This window comes from Neopelma chrysocephalum, unplaced genomic scaffold, assembly GCF_003984885.1.
Source record: "Neopelma chrysocephalum unplaced genomic scaffold, ASM398488v2 Primary Assembly neopelma1_72, whole genome shotgun sequence".
NCBI classification, from domain to species: Eukaryota; Metazoa; Chordata; class Aves; order Passeriformes; family Pipridae; genus Neopelma; species Neopelma chrysocephalum.
In genome coordinates this window covers 9,922,052-9,935,731 of record NW_020897732.1, presented here as the reverse complement: position 1 = coordinate 9,935,731, position 13,680 = coordinate 9,922,052, and the positions used below count along the sequence as shown (strand labels likewise).

The window sequence follows — 13,680 nt, the reverse complement described above, 5'->3', positions numbered from 1 at the left end:
AAAACTAATTGTTCTTTCAAGGTGTTTTTTTCCCTTAGACTCTAGCTAAAATAGCTATTACAGACCAACCATCTACACCTTCCGTGGCTTCAAATATGGCCTTTGCTTTCTTTTTGGATCTTAAAAATTACCGATATTTCTATATTCTATATGTTCTGGTTCTATCCAGGTGGACCAAATGAACATACTAAGTAAATTAAGATGATTCTTATCTTACATATAGCTATGTTTAACGACAAGAAACTTCAAATATTAACAAGAATGGGGAAAATTCTTCTATTTACGAAATTTTAATAGCATCAGTATTGAACATTATCCTCACCTGTCTTAACTTCTCGGTATCTGCTTGAGACATATTCATGGTATTCTGTGTATCTGTTACTCCCGTGGTGGGTGCTGGGCCAGGAACTTGTGAAACTTTGGGAAACTGCTGTCCTTGAGAAGTCATGGGAGAATTTCCAGATGCACTGAAGGTGCCCTCAGATCCAGGCCGTGGCTGTTCGGCAGCATCATGGGCCAGTTGACCAGTTCCAAAAGATTCTGGCTGAGGTCTTGGAGTCATTGGTGGTTGATCGTATGGGTCACGTGCTGGAGCAGATGGACCATGGCTAAATGAATCTGTTATTGCAGGTCCTGCAGGTCTGGGAGTTTGAGAACATGGATCTGATGGCCTGACGAAAGTGCCCTGCAACCTGCTCTGTGGTGTCTGCAGGAAAGGGTCTCTATTTGGTATTAGTCCTGGTCTTGTCATTGCAGGTCTGTTAAAACCCTCAGAAATCCCTGGCCTTGGAGTTGCTGGTTGCTGAGAATAGGGATCATTGAGAACTGGCCTTGGTGTCCCGGGAGGTTGGGCATATGGATCAGAATGTCTCTGATTTGCTGGGGTCTGAGAGAATAAATCTGCCGGCTGAGAAGGTCTCGGTGTTGGTGGTTGCTGCATATATGGATCAACTGTGGTGGGCCGGGGAGTTCCTGGAGGTTGGGCATAAGGATCAGCAACTGGCCGAGGAGTACCTGGAGGCTGGGAATAAGGGTCCTGAGAAGCTGGCCTTGAAATGGGCCCAGACTGAGGGAAAGAATCGCTCTGTTGCCGCGCTATCCGGGGTGGGGGAGCAAAAGGCTCCTTTATTGCAGGGTGGGGAGTCAGGGGAGGTTGGCTGTACGGATCATTAGCCTGACTATGGGAAAAGTTATCCACTGGCCTCGGTGTCAAAGCGGGCCTTTCGTAGGGATCCACAGCAACGCGCCGGGGGGTGGTTGGCATGGACGCGTAGGGATCTTGTGGGGACTGAGGAGGGCGCATAGGAGTTTTAAAAGGTCCAGGGCTCCCATCAGGAGCGGGAGTTGGGGTCAATGGGGGCCGTGCATAGGCATCAGCAGGGGCTACTCTCTGTCTCTGAAATGTATCAGTTCGAGGAGCCGGCTTGGTAAAGGGATCACTGCTTCCAGCTGCTAAAGGAACCTTCCCTGACTGTTCCAGGGATCTTAGGACCCCCAACGGTTTGGAGAACTGCTCTGATGCCATGACAGGTCTGGGTGTGTCTGGTGGCTTTGCATAGGGATCACTGCTCCCTGGAGATGAAGAACATGAATCCCTGACTGGTGAAGGTCTGCTTCCCGATGGCTCAGCTCCCTGAATGGGCCGGGATACGGATGACTGCGCTGCACAAGTATCTAGTGGGGCAATGGTGTTCCTTCTAACAAAGTTCTGGTTAATGGGTGCTGGTCTAGGTGTTCCCACCATTTTAGCATACGGATCCATTGGAGAGGGAGGTCTTGTGTTTGTGGAACCTGGAGAAAACATCTGTTGTGATGATGTCTGAGGAGTCTGAGACTGAGACAGTGAATCGTGTACTGGGATTCGGGTCAGAGTAGGGGGTGGGGCTTGTGGTTTTAGGAACACATCATCTGAGGACGACGACGTAGGCGTAGCAGGGAGCTGCTGCTTTGTAAATAGATCCTTATGGAATGTCTGTTGTGCAGGAGACATACTTCCATTGCCAGTCTGTGGCGTTAAGGGGCTCTGGATCCCACTGCTGGGTGTGTCTGAGCCAGACTGGTTCAGAAGCTGCTGTGAACTAAACTGCTGCTGCTGCTGTTGCTGCTGCTGTTGCTGCTGCTGCTCGTTTTTCACTTGTTCAAGCTTCTGCGTGGCTTCTATTTTGGCTTGCTGCTTACTCTTTTGCCGCATTTGCTGTTTTAAAATTACAAGAAAAAAAGGTTACACTAGTAAGTTCGGGGCATACAAAATCTTTCTGATGGCTGAATCTGTAATTTAAAAACTCCAGGACACATCAAAGATGAATTATAAATAACTGCAAATTGCAAATTTTAAACGCAATGGGAGAAGAGGGTCCAGTTATTTGCAAAGTTCAATTACCTTGACATGTGTCTTTTTTGCCTGGGAATAAGCATTTCCCAGGTTGCCAAAAGAACATCACTGCTTTCCAACCTTAGATTCTGAAGACAAAGGCTACTGAGAGATGTAGCGCTGACGTGAGGCAAATGGGCTTTGAGAGACAGTCAGCCCCATTTGGAGCAGCAGTCTGCAGGACTGGGGTGTGTAAAAACTAACTACTGCACTAGCCAGCCATGCAGAGAAAGAATACCCTATTTCCATAATACATAGTATTTAAAAGTCAAAATTTTAACATTTTTGCAAGCAGCTTCTCTTCTGATAACATCTGTTTCCTTCCCCTGCAGAATGGCTGACTTCATACTCTTCTACAAAGAAAGATTCAAACTGATTTTATGACAACAGATTCTGACAGAGCTATAAAAAACTGGAAGAATATAACAAAACACCCTAAATGCAACACACCTGTCTGAATTTCCATTCCTGCTCATGTTCTGATTCCCTCTGCTTTAATGGATCCTTAAAGAGGTCGGAGTCGATGCGTGAGCTGGGATCAATGCTATCCTGTTGCTGCTGCCTTTTCATGGAGTCATTTGACATCTGTACTTTATTGATGCGCAAAGCAGCTCTATTATCTCTGGCTTTTTGCTGGAAAAAGAAAAAAGATGCAGTTAGCCTCATTTTCTTCTGCTAAGTGCGAACACTGCATCTGTTATTCCTACAAAATCTATCACCAAATTCTTTGTACAGCCTGTTTTAATCACGTGCATCCTCGTAGAAAAGAAATTATAGACTTTAAAAGGAATTCCAAGTGGAAAATACTTCATCTCTACAGAAATTCTGCATTTGACATACATGGAAAGAACCCAGGAGTTATTAGCAGTAAGTAAAGTAATTAGTAAACCTATTAGCAAAGGTTTTCTACACATGAGGGGTGTCTGTTCAGGTACTGTGCTGTGCCAAGAAATTATGAATCCCACCAGTTTACCTTTTAGATCACATATTGGTGTGGTCTGCAGTCTGAAGACATGAGCACAGCAGATGATGTTTGGATCAATAAAGGCCACTAATGTGGAGAACTTCAATGACAAGAAAAATACAGTCTACTCCATTAAATAGCCTCTATAGATCACAGTCTGTTAACAGTTAACAGTATAAACACAGGATATGGGCTTATGGATCAGGAAAAATTGGATGGAAGAACAGTAATTCCTCCTCAATGAGGCATTTTACAGCCATAGTGACACTTTAAAGTATCTAATGGAAGTTTCAAAGGGTCTGTTTTACCACCAATCTAGGATGTGATTCCTTTTCTGAACCAAACCCTCACATCTTCTTTTTTACAAATTTATTTCCAGTTGTCAAGTAGTGGTTGCCTAGTGGAGAAGGCTTTAATCCTTTCCCCCCAACAATGAAACAGGGACATGGTTGAGAGCACCAGTGTCACAGTAGCAGAAAAATTAGTGTCATTTGTGATGGGATTGTGCACACTAAAGAAAGTAAAAAGCCTGCAGTCAAAATTTACTAACACTTTTCTAAATTTCATTTCAGCCTTTGTTCATCATCCCAGAGTGTAAGTCCCTCAGGAGAGGTACCACAGCAGCTTCTTGTGTGCACGATGCCAGGAGCACCAGCAACAGCTGAATGGCAAGAGTGCAAAGAGTGTTCTGAAAGGAATTAACCATGTCTTGCTATGGAAATACTGGTGTGCATGAGCATGCACTTGCATGCACTCTCCTTCTAAACACGAAGGAAATCATTTTTGCTGCTGCTTTTTGGATATTCATCGTGATGATATGACTGCATTTGTTAAGAACAATAAAAAATAAAAGTCAGTCATAGAAATAATTGTAAAGTGGTAAATGCCATCCATGTAAGTGGCTTTTATCTTCTAAATACTAGACAGGATGAACAACCAAGATTAACTGCAGCATGGACAAGATGACATAGATGTCCAAAGGTGCTGAAGTTGTAACACTAAATAAAAAGCAGAATAATGATGATGCCTCAGTGATACAAAGACAAAAATAGAGAATTATTCTTTCAAGTGGAAAGAGTTTCAGAAAGACCAAGAACTCCACTTCCCACATTGAACCTGGGGTATGATTTATCCTCTTAAAAGTTGTCAGAGATAAGGGAAGTTTTTAAATTTGGACAGCAGGAGATGATGTTGGTACTGCTAAACCCTGAGTCATCAACATGTATAGGAATCAAATTTGATTACTGATGGGCCTCTATCACAAAAGTGCACATTAAGGGGAGGCTACAAGACTGAAAACATAACCCTGCATAATCCACAGAAATCTACAAAGTGAGAATGACCATCCAATTGCTGCTGTGAAGGAATAAAGAAAAGATGAGAACTAGGAGAGAATGGAGATGTGAGAGGAAATTAAAGAAAAGTACATTTGCTAACAGTGGTTCAGAAGGTCTAAAACAATCAGTAATACAGGTTCTGAGATTTGAATGTGGACAGGCTTCAACAGAGGCTTCAAGAAAGCGCAAGGGTCACCCTCTGAATGGCAGAAGTTCTGCCCAATGGAATCAATGACCATGTAACTCCAGACAGCTGCTACAAATACACATCGCTTGACTCAGATGTGAAGGTGGTGAATGATTTTGGAGAGAAAAACAGAGTCCTTCATGCTCCCCAACATGGAACATATGAAAAGTTTCCATCACAAAGCAATACAAGAGAGTAAGCAGTGAAGAAGAAAAGCAAAGCAAGAAAACAGAGTAGAAGTAAATGAGCAAAGCAGGGATGTGAGCACTGACACCCTTGGAATTGTTAGTTCAACAGGTGAAAGGCTTCAGCAACTCTAAAGGGGCAAAAAAGAACAGACCAGTGAGAGGGGATGATGAAAGAGAGAGAAATCACATAATCAGTCATTATCCTTCTGAAGAAATTGGTGAGATCCTGTGCAGAGACAGAGCAAAGAAGACTTGAGGCATGAATCAAATGTAGCCAAGAGGCAGTGGGAACCACAGATGTTCTCATTTTAGCTGATATCGTTAGATTGCACAATACTAATGTAGTTTATTCCAAGACTGAAAAGCAAAGAATACAGGTAAAGTATTCAAAGTTAAATTCCAAATGCATTCTTGGAGTAAGGGAACTCTCATGAAATCTAGAACTTGATTTATCTAAAAAAAGAAAAATATGACCTTATAAATGAAATATATATATTCTGGAAGTATGCAAATGCAGGTGGCAATTGTTCTTACCACATAGGGAGCCCTCTCCTGTGAGCTTGCTTTCCTCCATAGTTTAGCAATCTGCTTCACTCTTGTAGCCCAGTCTGCAACCAAAAAAATGTGTTAATACACAAGGCTTTGATAAGTCTATTTTAGATTCTTTCAAATCAAGATGCATAAATTGCTGCAAAATATTCAACTTGATTCCGCAAAATCACTCACCTGGGAATTCTTCCTTCAGATTAGGGAAGTTGATGTTTGTATAGAGAACAGGTGCTACAGTTGCCATTTCACCCAAAGCTTCTTCTTTTTCCCACTTTAGAGTGCTTCTTTGGGCATTGGACATTGTATCACCTTCACCTTCCAAAGGTGGAGCAGCTGGTGCCCATGAGCTGTTGGGATCACTCACCATTGGATTGAACGCTGGATTCTTATCCCTGACAAGTCACAAAAGGGGGTTCTTTTATAAAAACAACAAAACTACAAACAATCCTCAATTAGCAAAGTACTTATCCTGTTTGCTGTTTCAAAAGGCTGCAAGAATACAGAAGTTTTGGTGGTGGCTGTCAAAAACTAATAATATCACAGTATCAGTCACAACACCACCCTCCAAGTGTTGTTGTTACTAATACTTTTTTTCAATACTAAGTACACTAAATAATAAATATTTTTTTTATTTCCCAACTTGACTTACCTGGTGTCAGGATATGGCTGCTGTGTAATGGGAGAGAAGGTGCCCAAACCACCTCCAGCAGCCAGAGCCGTATGAGGGAGATGAGGGTTGGGGCCAATCAGACCATTCATAAGGGGCACTCTTGGAAATGCATTCTCTCCTGGAAAGAAGAAGTTTAAATTACTGTTTTAAAGAGTGACTACTTCTAAGGGAGAGGTGGAAGACTTCATTGAGAAGACAATGTCTCATCTAATGCAAAAACTAATTGCTTTAAAATTTTATAGCAATGTCCTTACATTTTTTGCACAGATTTTAAATCAGTTTAAATTGCTTCCCTACAAGCTTAAGGGATTCTTTTCTAATGCATCACATCGCTGCAGAGAATTTTTTCTTCTCTAATTTTTTTTTTTTAAATGGATTTCCAAAACTTTTGCAGTAGTCCAATGCTATGACACTGCACTTTATATTGAGATATATTCTTAAAAGCTAATGGTCTTCCTGTCTGTTACACCAGATCCAAGCAGCAAGCATGGAGAATGGTTTTCAGTCCTTGCAGGATTATCATTAGCCACCTGAATTAAACATCTCCTCTTCTGAGACTCCTGAGCAGTGTACCAAAGTAAGTCTCATTATCTACTAACTCCCTAATTTGTAACCAATGAAACAGATAACTCTACTCAAATGAGCATTAGCATTTTCTAATTAAATGTCCAGTCTAGCAGTACGAAGCCAGAAAATTTTATTTATTTGATTACAATCTCAGAAATGTGGCACAGGCAGATTCATCCCGGCAGATGGTATTTGCAGATGTTACTACACAGAATTAGCACTGGGGCCTCTGAATCCCTGTCACTTAAGTGAAATTATAACTGTTGCCCCAGTACTTCCTTAAAAGGACAGAAGTAGCTCAGGAATTAGATGCATCTGTAGGATGACACTGTATCATTCTGTCATGCTTTAGGAGACTGTTTCTGATCTATAGGTTACATGTGCTATGCAGCAAGTACACCAAATTTAGGAAAATGTGCTTTATCATAGCTGATAAACAGAGAGTACACAGCAACTGTGAAGACCTGGAGGGACAGTCAGGCCTCTGGTTTGCACTGTGGGATCACATGTGAGAAGGCAGCATTCATTTGATTTGAAGTTGCTGAAACTTCATGCAAGCTTCCAAATTACTGCAGCATTTATCTCACAGAAACATGTGGATCATTACACTGTAACGGAACCAAATTGTGAATCTAAAACTTTGTAAATGAGGTAGTTCCCACAGGGAGGAGTTGAACAATCTTAAAGAGCTGAAATGCTCTTACTTATCTTACTTATCTCCAAGTACTCAAGTAACTGGGAAACAGGCAATGATATCTATATTATCTTTTGCTTTAAATCACCTCATTATATGCTTTAAACTCTCTCCTTTCTAAGAGTTTTTGAAGTCTTTCCTTTTTATGGAAATTAATCCAACTAGGAAACCAATCACTTTTCTTCTTATGATTAATTCACTGGTGAAATCAATCTTCATATTACTTTTTGTAGTACAAGTATAACAGAATGGGGACTCTTTACATGGGCTCAGAGGTGATGTCTGATGAGAAAAGGACCACATGTGATTATCCTCATACATACTGCTTAAAAAAAGTCTCTACTGGCAATAATAATAAATAAAATCAATCTGCCCCTTGCTTTCAATATTAGAGCAAGAATATGCCGTATCAACTCACGATAATTTTAGTAGTAATGAAGAAAAATAAATTATAATCTCCAAGATACATTTCAAAATTATTTAGCCTTCTCTCTAACAGGACTAGCTAATATGTTAAACTGCATACTTACAGGAAATTAAGACTCAGTAAATTAGTGTTATACAGACTCTTGCCTTACCCTTGAGGAGGTACTCAAAAGTAATTAAAGAGTGAAGTGAGAACACATGCTTTATCACAGACTAATTTCAAAACCACAGAAGTGCCAGCTAAGATAAAAGCATCGATATGTCAGAAAAATCTCAAATATCTGTCCTTATCTATTAGCAATATTTATGTGGATTTTAATCACATGTCCCCTTCAGAACAGGTTTAGAGTAACAGTTCACAAATTCACAATGGTAAATTCCACAATTTAGCAACAGCAGAAACAAGGTTGTGTCCTACTCCCATGGCAGCATTTAAACAACTCTGCTGAGCAGGCTGCTGTTTATAAAAGTACCAGAGGAACATACCTTGGCTGTGCAGAGACATCAGCTGTGGTGGAGGTGGGGGCTGTGGCAGAGGAGGCTGTGTGGCTGCTGGACTTAACACAGCTGTGAACAGATCTTCAACATCCTTCCCTCCCAGCTCTGAAAAAATGTTGTGCATGAGTTGCTGGCATTGCTTATGAACTGTGTTTTATAAAAGACACTGAAGATTGGAATACATACCTGGGATTTTGTACAGTTTGCCAAGAATAGCACCTGGACAAAGTAAAGACAACACAGAATAAGTAATCACCAAAAGAACCAATAAAAGTAATTGTGCAGACAAGTCCAAATAGGTATGTTACAATACAGAGATGAGTCACTTGGTGGGGAGGAAAAGAGATTATTTCTACTAAAGTTCTCTAGAAGACCAAGATTAAGGACAAAAAAATTACCATCTGTGACCATTTTGTCTAGTTCTGGACTGAGGATTCCATCCAACTGCTCTTCACTCAGCGGCCGTGAGTTCTGGTTGACATTTGGCTGAGGCAGAGAAGAAGGATCATCAGAGATGGGACCAATATCCAATCCAGCTGAAGGAAGAAAGAATATTAAATTAGACATGAATAGTAAAATTTATTGGTATAGAATAACAAGAATAAACCCTTCTTTTAGCCTCTAGAGCTCAGCTATCAACTAAACCAGGACTTCCTAAGATTTGAATGGTAAGGCAAAACAAAACATTCATTAGAAAAAGTAAACAAAACTAAGCACTATTTACCTCCAGTTTATTGCATTGTTTGAGGAATGTTAATTGAATATAATGCAACTGGAAGAACGGGAAATAAGACTACTGAGTTTAGGTACAGCATGGTTTTGAGTGTATTGTTTTCAGTATGTAGTTCCACTATAACTGTTTTTCACATTTTAAAAACAATCACACCAATACTAAACAGGGTTCATCCTCATATACCTTAAGGTTCAGTCCAAATGTTCTTCACTTCAAATATTATGTTAAATATCTACTGAAATGCTGCTGAAATTTAGCCAATATAAAACAAGTTGTAGAAGTTTTTATTTCAAAAAACAACTCCTGAATATTATGGGTTACATCAAAGTGATTTGTTGGTACTAAGAAAACATAACTTACTATGTAAGTTTCCTAACATCTTTTACAAGTCAATAAATGTCCCAAATGAGACAAAAATGGGAGGGAAAAAAAAAAGAACTACCTCCTTCAGTATTTAAAATGTATTTCCGTAATAGATACCAAATAAACTCAAATTTAAAATAATGAAACATGCCATTCTACTTATTGTCAACCTGTGTTTTACATAAGGTGACGAACCATTACCCAGTGGAACCAATAGGATTGATGCTGGCTGCTTTATTCATGCTTTAATATACTCATATTGACAAAAACGCTTTTAATTCACAAAATATACCACTATGATAAAAACTACACACTACTATAGGAAGTAATATCAACAGTGGCAGCAAGGAAATGCATGGGTTTGTATCATGGAACACAAAAACTCAGGAAGGTTTTTAAAAGCTGTAAGCAAAACTCTTGAAGGCGGAGTGCAGAGTTTAAAGGTCGTGTTAGACTCGAACACCACAGAGTGGAAAATGAAAGCATGAATTAGTGACACAGTAAAGGAGAAAGGAGTACTAGTTTCTACACATGCAGTTCTTTCAGCTAAAACCACTAGGAAAGAGGGCTACTGCTAACCATGGATCATCCATTGTTTAGATTCTTACCAAATGGGGAGGGTGAGTTCTCAACCTGGAAAGTGCATAAATCAAGACCTACAGGACCCAAACCAGATAAAATGGATGATTACAACACGAAAACAAAAAAAAGTAAAGAAAAAGCTGCATGCTGAAAAAAGCTACGCAGGTATGAGAGACAACAGCAGCTACATTTTATTCTCTCTTAAGCAGCAAAGCAAAGAGCCAAGTAAAACAAAATGTTGACAAGGTTGGGAATCTTTTTTTGGTGGGACACAACAAAATCATTCCAAACCAAGGTATTCTTAAGATATGAAAATTATATCTGAAATGACCTAGAGCTTAACCTGTAGATACAGTACAACAAATACATCTATAATAAAGAGGGGGAAAAAAAAGAAAGCAAATACTGGAGAGACCTTCTAAATGTACCTACCTGAATGATCTCCAGACTTTACCAAGTCATCAGAAAGTATTCCAAGAATATCATCATCAGTATTTAAGACCTCAGAAAGATCTGCTAAAGGGTCGTCGGTGCTACCTGTGTGAGATGCAACAAAGAAAATGAACCAGTCGTGGCATTTCTACATGACCCTGATGATGATGTACCTGAGCTTGAGCCAGAAACCCAAACCCAGGTCTACCAGGCTGCAAGGGCCTGTCACAGACTGAAAAGGTTAACGCTTTACGCATTCTAGGATCATCAGGGGGCTTTTGCAGGCTGAGAAGAGGCAGCAGGGCCCATCCCCCCGTGTTTGCCATGAGGTAAAAGGCGTTCTGGAAATATATAATAACTCATAACTTCTTGGAGTGTGGGGGCTTCCCTCCCCCAGCCCCAACGGAGCAAGAACACCACTTCAACTAACAGACATGGAAGCTGCAACTACCAAGTTTCATCGCTGGACCCTGTGGGCCGTGACTCTTTCCACCTTTATCCTTTCTTTCCCTTTCTCTCCCTTATGCATTTCCTTAAGTGTTATCCTTATGCTCTACTGATTGCTATATTGCTGTAGATGATAGATATAGATGATAATACCAAAAATGGAAATGTACCTTTTTACACCTTTGAAACAAAACTGTTCTAAAATAAACCCTACATATATATGTTTACAAACACCGATTATTCAGTGTTGTTTTCACTCCAATCCACCCCAAGAGATTTATTAATAAGAACCTGGGTTACTCTCCACTTTCTGGGGCAGGTCACAACACGCTCCCACATGTGAAGCCACCTTCACATGCTTACATTGGTTAGTATTTTTAAAAGTGATGAGGTAACCAGTCATGTTCAAGAAAGACTGGATGATTTTAGAGGAAAAAAAAATCCCAAGATCTACTGAGAACTTGCAACCTCTAAGACATAAAGGCTTATGAATGTAAAAGTCAACAAATAAGCTTTATAAAGGACACAGTTCACAGTAAATCAACAAAGAATTTTTTTTTAAAGGTAAATCAGTTACTTCTTTTACAACCAGACTCTTTCTTAAGACAGAAGGAACTAGTTACTGCAACCTGATCTAAGAGTAAGAGGCAAGAATAAATAAATGGAAACTGAAGATGCTATTTTTAAGATCAGAAGAAATCCTGAAGAAGTGAGAACAGCCAGAGCAAGAAATGTTGTGTTTGTTTGCCATGTAGGAAAAACTGGCCCAGTCTAGCAATAAACTCTTTAATATTAAATAATAAATTCTGGATAAGACTATCTTCTTGACCTCCAATTCATTAGAGAGAAATTACTCTGAATGGCCCATCTGGTTTTATTAACTAGTTGTTTAGGACTATTACAGATGTGCAACATTTGCAAAAATTGTTTGACAAATAAATGAAAGATGAGAAAAAGATTTTTCGGAAAAAGTGCAGACTATCATGACTACATGACCAATCACTGCCAGACCAAGGAAACCATGATGAGATGGTAAATACACATACAATTAAACAGAAAAAGGGGATTAAAACAAATCATAAAATGTACAATGTGGAAAACAAATATATGGCCAGGTTGAAGAGAGACCAGAAAGTCAACACACACATTTCACACACACACAGACGCCCTTCCCACTGTTACAATCCAACTGCCCCAGGAAAGTACATAGCTTAATTCAGAGCCTGGTGCCAAGGATTTACTTGTATCATGAGGCTACTTTCCAAGCTGCTAAATTTAACAATGAATTAGAAATTCCTTCTGCTGTTTTTCAGAGACAACCCTCTTCCCTTCTTCTACTATGAAGCCAAAATGAAAATTATTCCTCTTCACTTTACTATTCCTATTCTTCACTTTTATCCATTTTATCCTTTGCAATGCAGACAAGATGATTCAATCTTAATGAAATAATTTTTTTTGCCGCTCAATGAGGTGGATCAATGTGCCAGTGCAGACCAATCCATCTAAATGTACATACAGAATACAGCTCCTGTTGATATCAGTAAAACTATTAAAAAGTGCCTCAAAACCACATCACTTTGCAGGCATAGTTATTTTTTGTACCTGATAAAAAGTACTGTTAAATGTAAGGTTTTAAACAGAACCTAGTTGCTGGGGTTTTGGTGGGTTGGTTGGATTTTTTCTTTGATTTATGTTAGGCTTGTTTAGGTTTTTTTTAGATACTTGTTTTCCTTCTGGCAATTTGGTCCAATTATGCAAGTAACTAACTAACACCAGGCACCAGAAGGTGATGTAATGACATCAGCTGGAGGTAGGCAAAGGATTGACTTTAACCCTTTAACTTCCCTGAATTTCTACTTGAAGGCAGGTGAGTATCAGGGCCCCTATGAAGGAAGCATCCAGACTGTATTACAAACCTTTAGTTCTTCTGTAGTATTTTATGTTGTGGTGCTTTTCTCCAGTCTTTAGTCACGTGCTTGGGAACAGTCCCTAAACACTCAACTTCTCATTTGAACATAAATATATAAGTAGCTGAAAAGAGCTCAGGTGGAAAGACATAACAGAGGAGTTTACCCCCCCACGGCTACAAACTGGCCATGAATAAATTCAGGCTTCAAATTAGAGGGCCTCGAACTATTAAGGCAATCAGAGTCCGTAATGGACTTCTGATGAGATGAGTAGGCTGGAAAAAAGCAATCTGCTTTCAAAATGGACCTTGTTAAATCTACAAAAAAGGCAGAGTGTTGGTGATAGCAGAGGGCCAGAGCCTATGATCCACAAGTCTCACATAAGACATCTAATCTAAAGCATATTTGTACATTTTTTTCTTCTATTTTTAGGTTGTTTTAATTCCATGTGTGCTAAATATTATCTTGGAAACAACGAAATCACTTGAGTCAGCTGCTTCAGATCAGAATCAATAGCTGGTTGACATCTGCTGCCAAACAAATAGCTCAATACTGCTCATTAATTTGACTCTTTCAGAATGGAGATGAAAGCAGAGACAAAGCAAAAAGGAAAATAATTTGCTTGTAATGCTGGATCTCTAAGAGAGCACAGTTCTACTGCTCTCTTGTGATCCTGGTCCCTCCAATGCATTTACTCTTATTTATTTATTAAGTTCTACAATAACAAAAATGCCTCTCCCAAGGCTGCAGCCACCCTAAGATGCT

The 13,680-nt window shown here is 39.7% G+C and overlaps 1 protein-coding gene across 10 annotated transcripts in view; it reads right to left on the bottom strand.

Moving 5' to 3' along the window:
* KMT2C (lysine methyltransferase 2C) overlaps positions 1-13,680 on the bottom strand; it is a 198,749-nt gene that overhangs the window by 30,157 nt on the left and 154,912 nt on the right. For 8 of the 10 annotated variants that reach the window (XM_027686911.1, XM_027686912.1, XM_027686917.1 and 5 more), the window contains 10 exons: positions 10,562-10,666; positions 10,156-10,203; positions 8,850-8,987; positions 8,638-8,670; positions 8,440-8,556; positions 6,246-6,384; positions 5,774-5,988; positions 5,582-5,655; positions 2,822-3,004; positions 323-2,194 (listed from right to left, as the gene is read on the bottom strand). In XM_027686911.1, the coding sequence (XP_027542712.1) occupies positions 323-2,194; positions 2,822-3,004; positions 5,582-5,655; positions 5,774-5,988; positions 6,246-6,384; positions 8,440-8,556; positions 8,638-8,670; positions 8,850-8,987; positions 10,156-10,203; positions 10,562-10,666 (2,924 nt within the window). The remainder of the gene's footprint in view (positions 1-322; positions 2,195-2,821; positions 3,005-5,581; positions 5,656-5,773; positions 5,989-6,245; positions 6,385-8,439; positions 8,557-8,637; positions 8,671-8,849; positions 8,988-10,155; positions 10,204-10,561; positions 10,667-13,680) is intronic. The other 2 variants (XM_027686913.1, XM_027686920.1) reach the window with 1 other exon arrangement.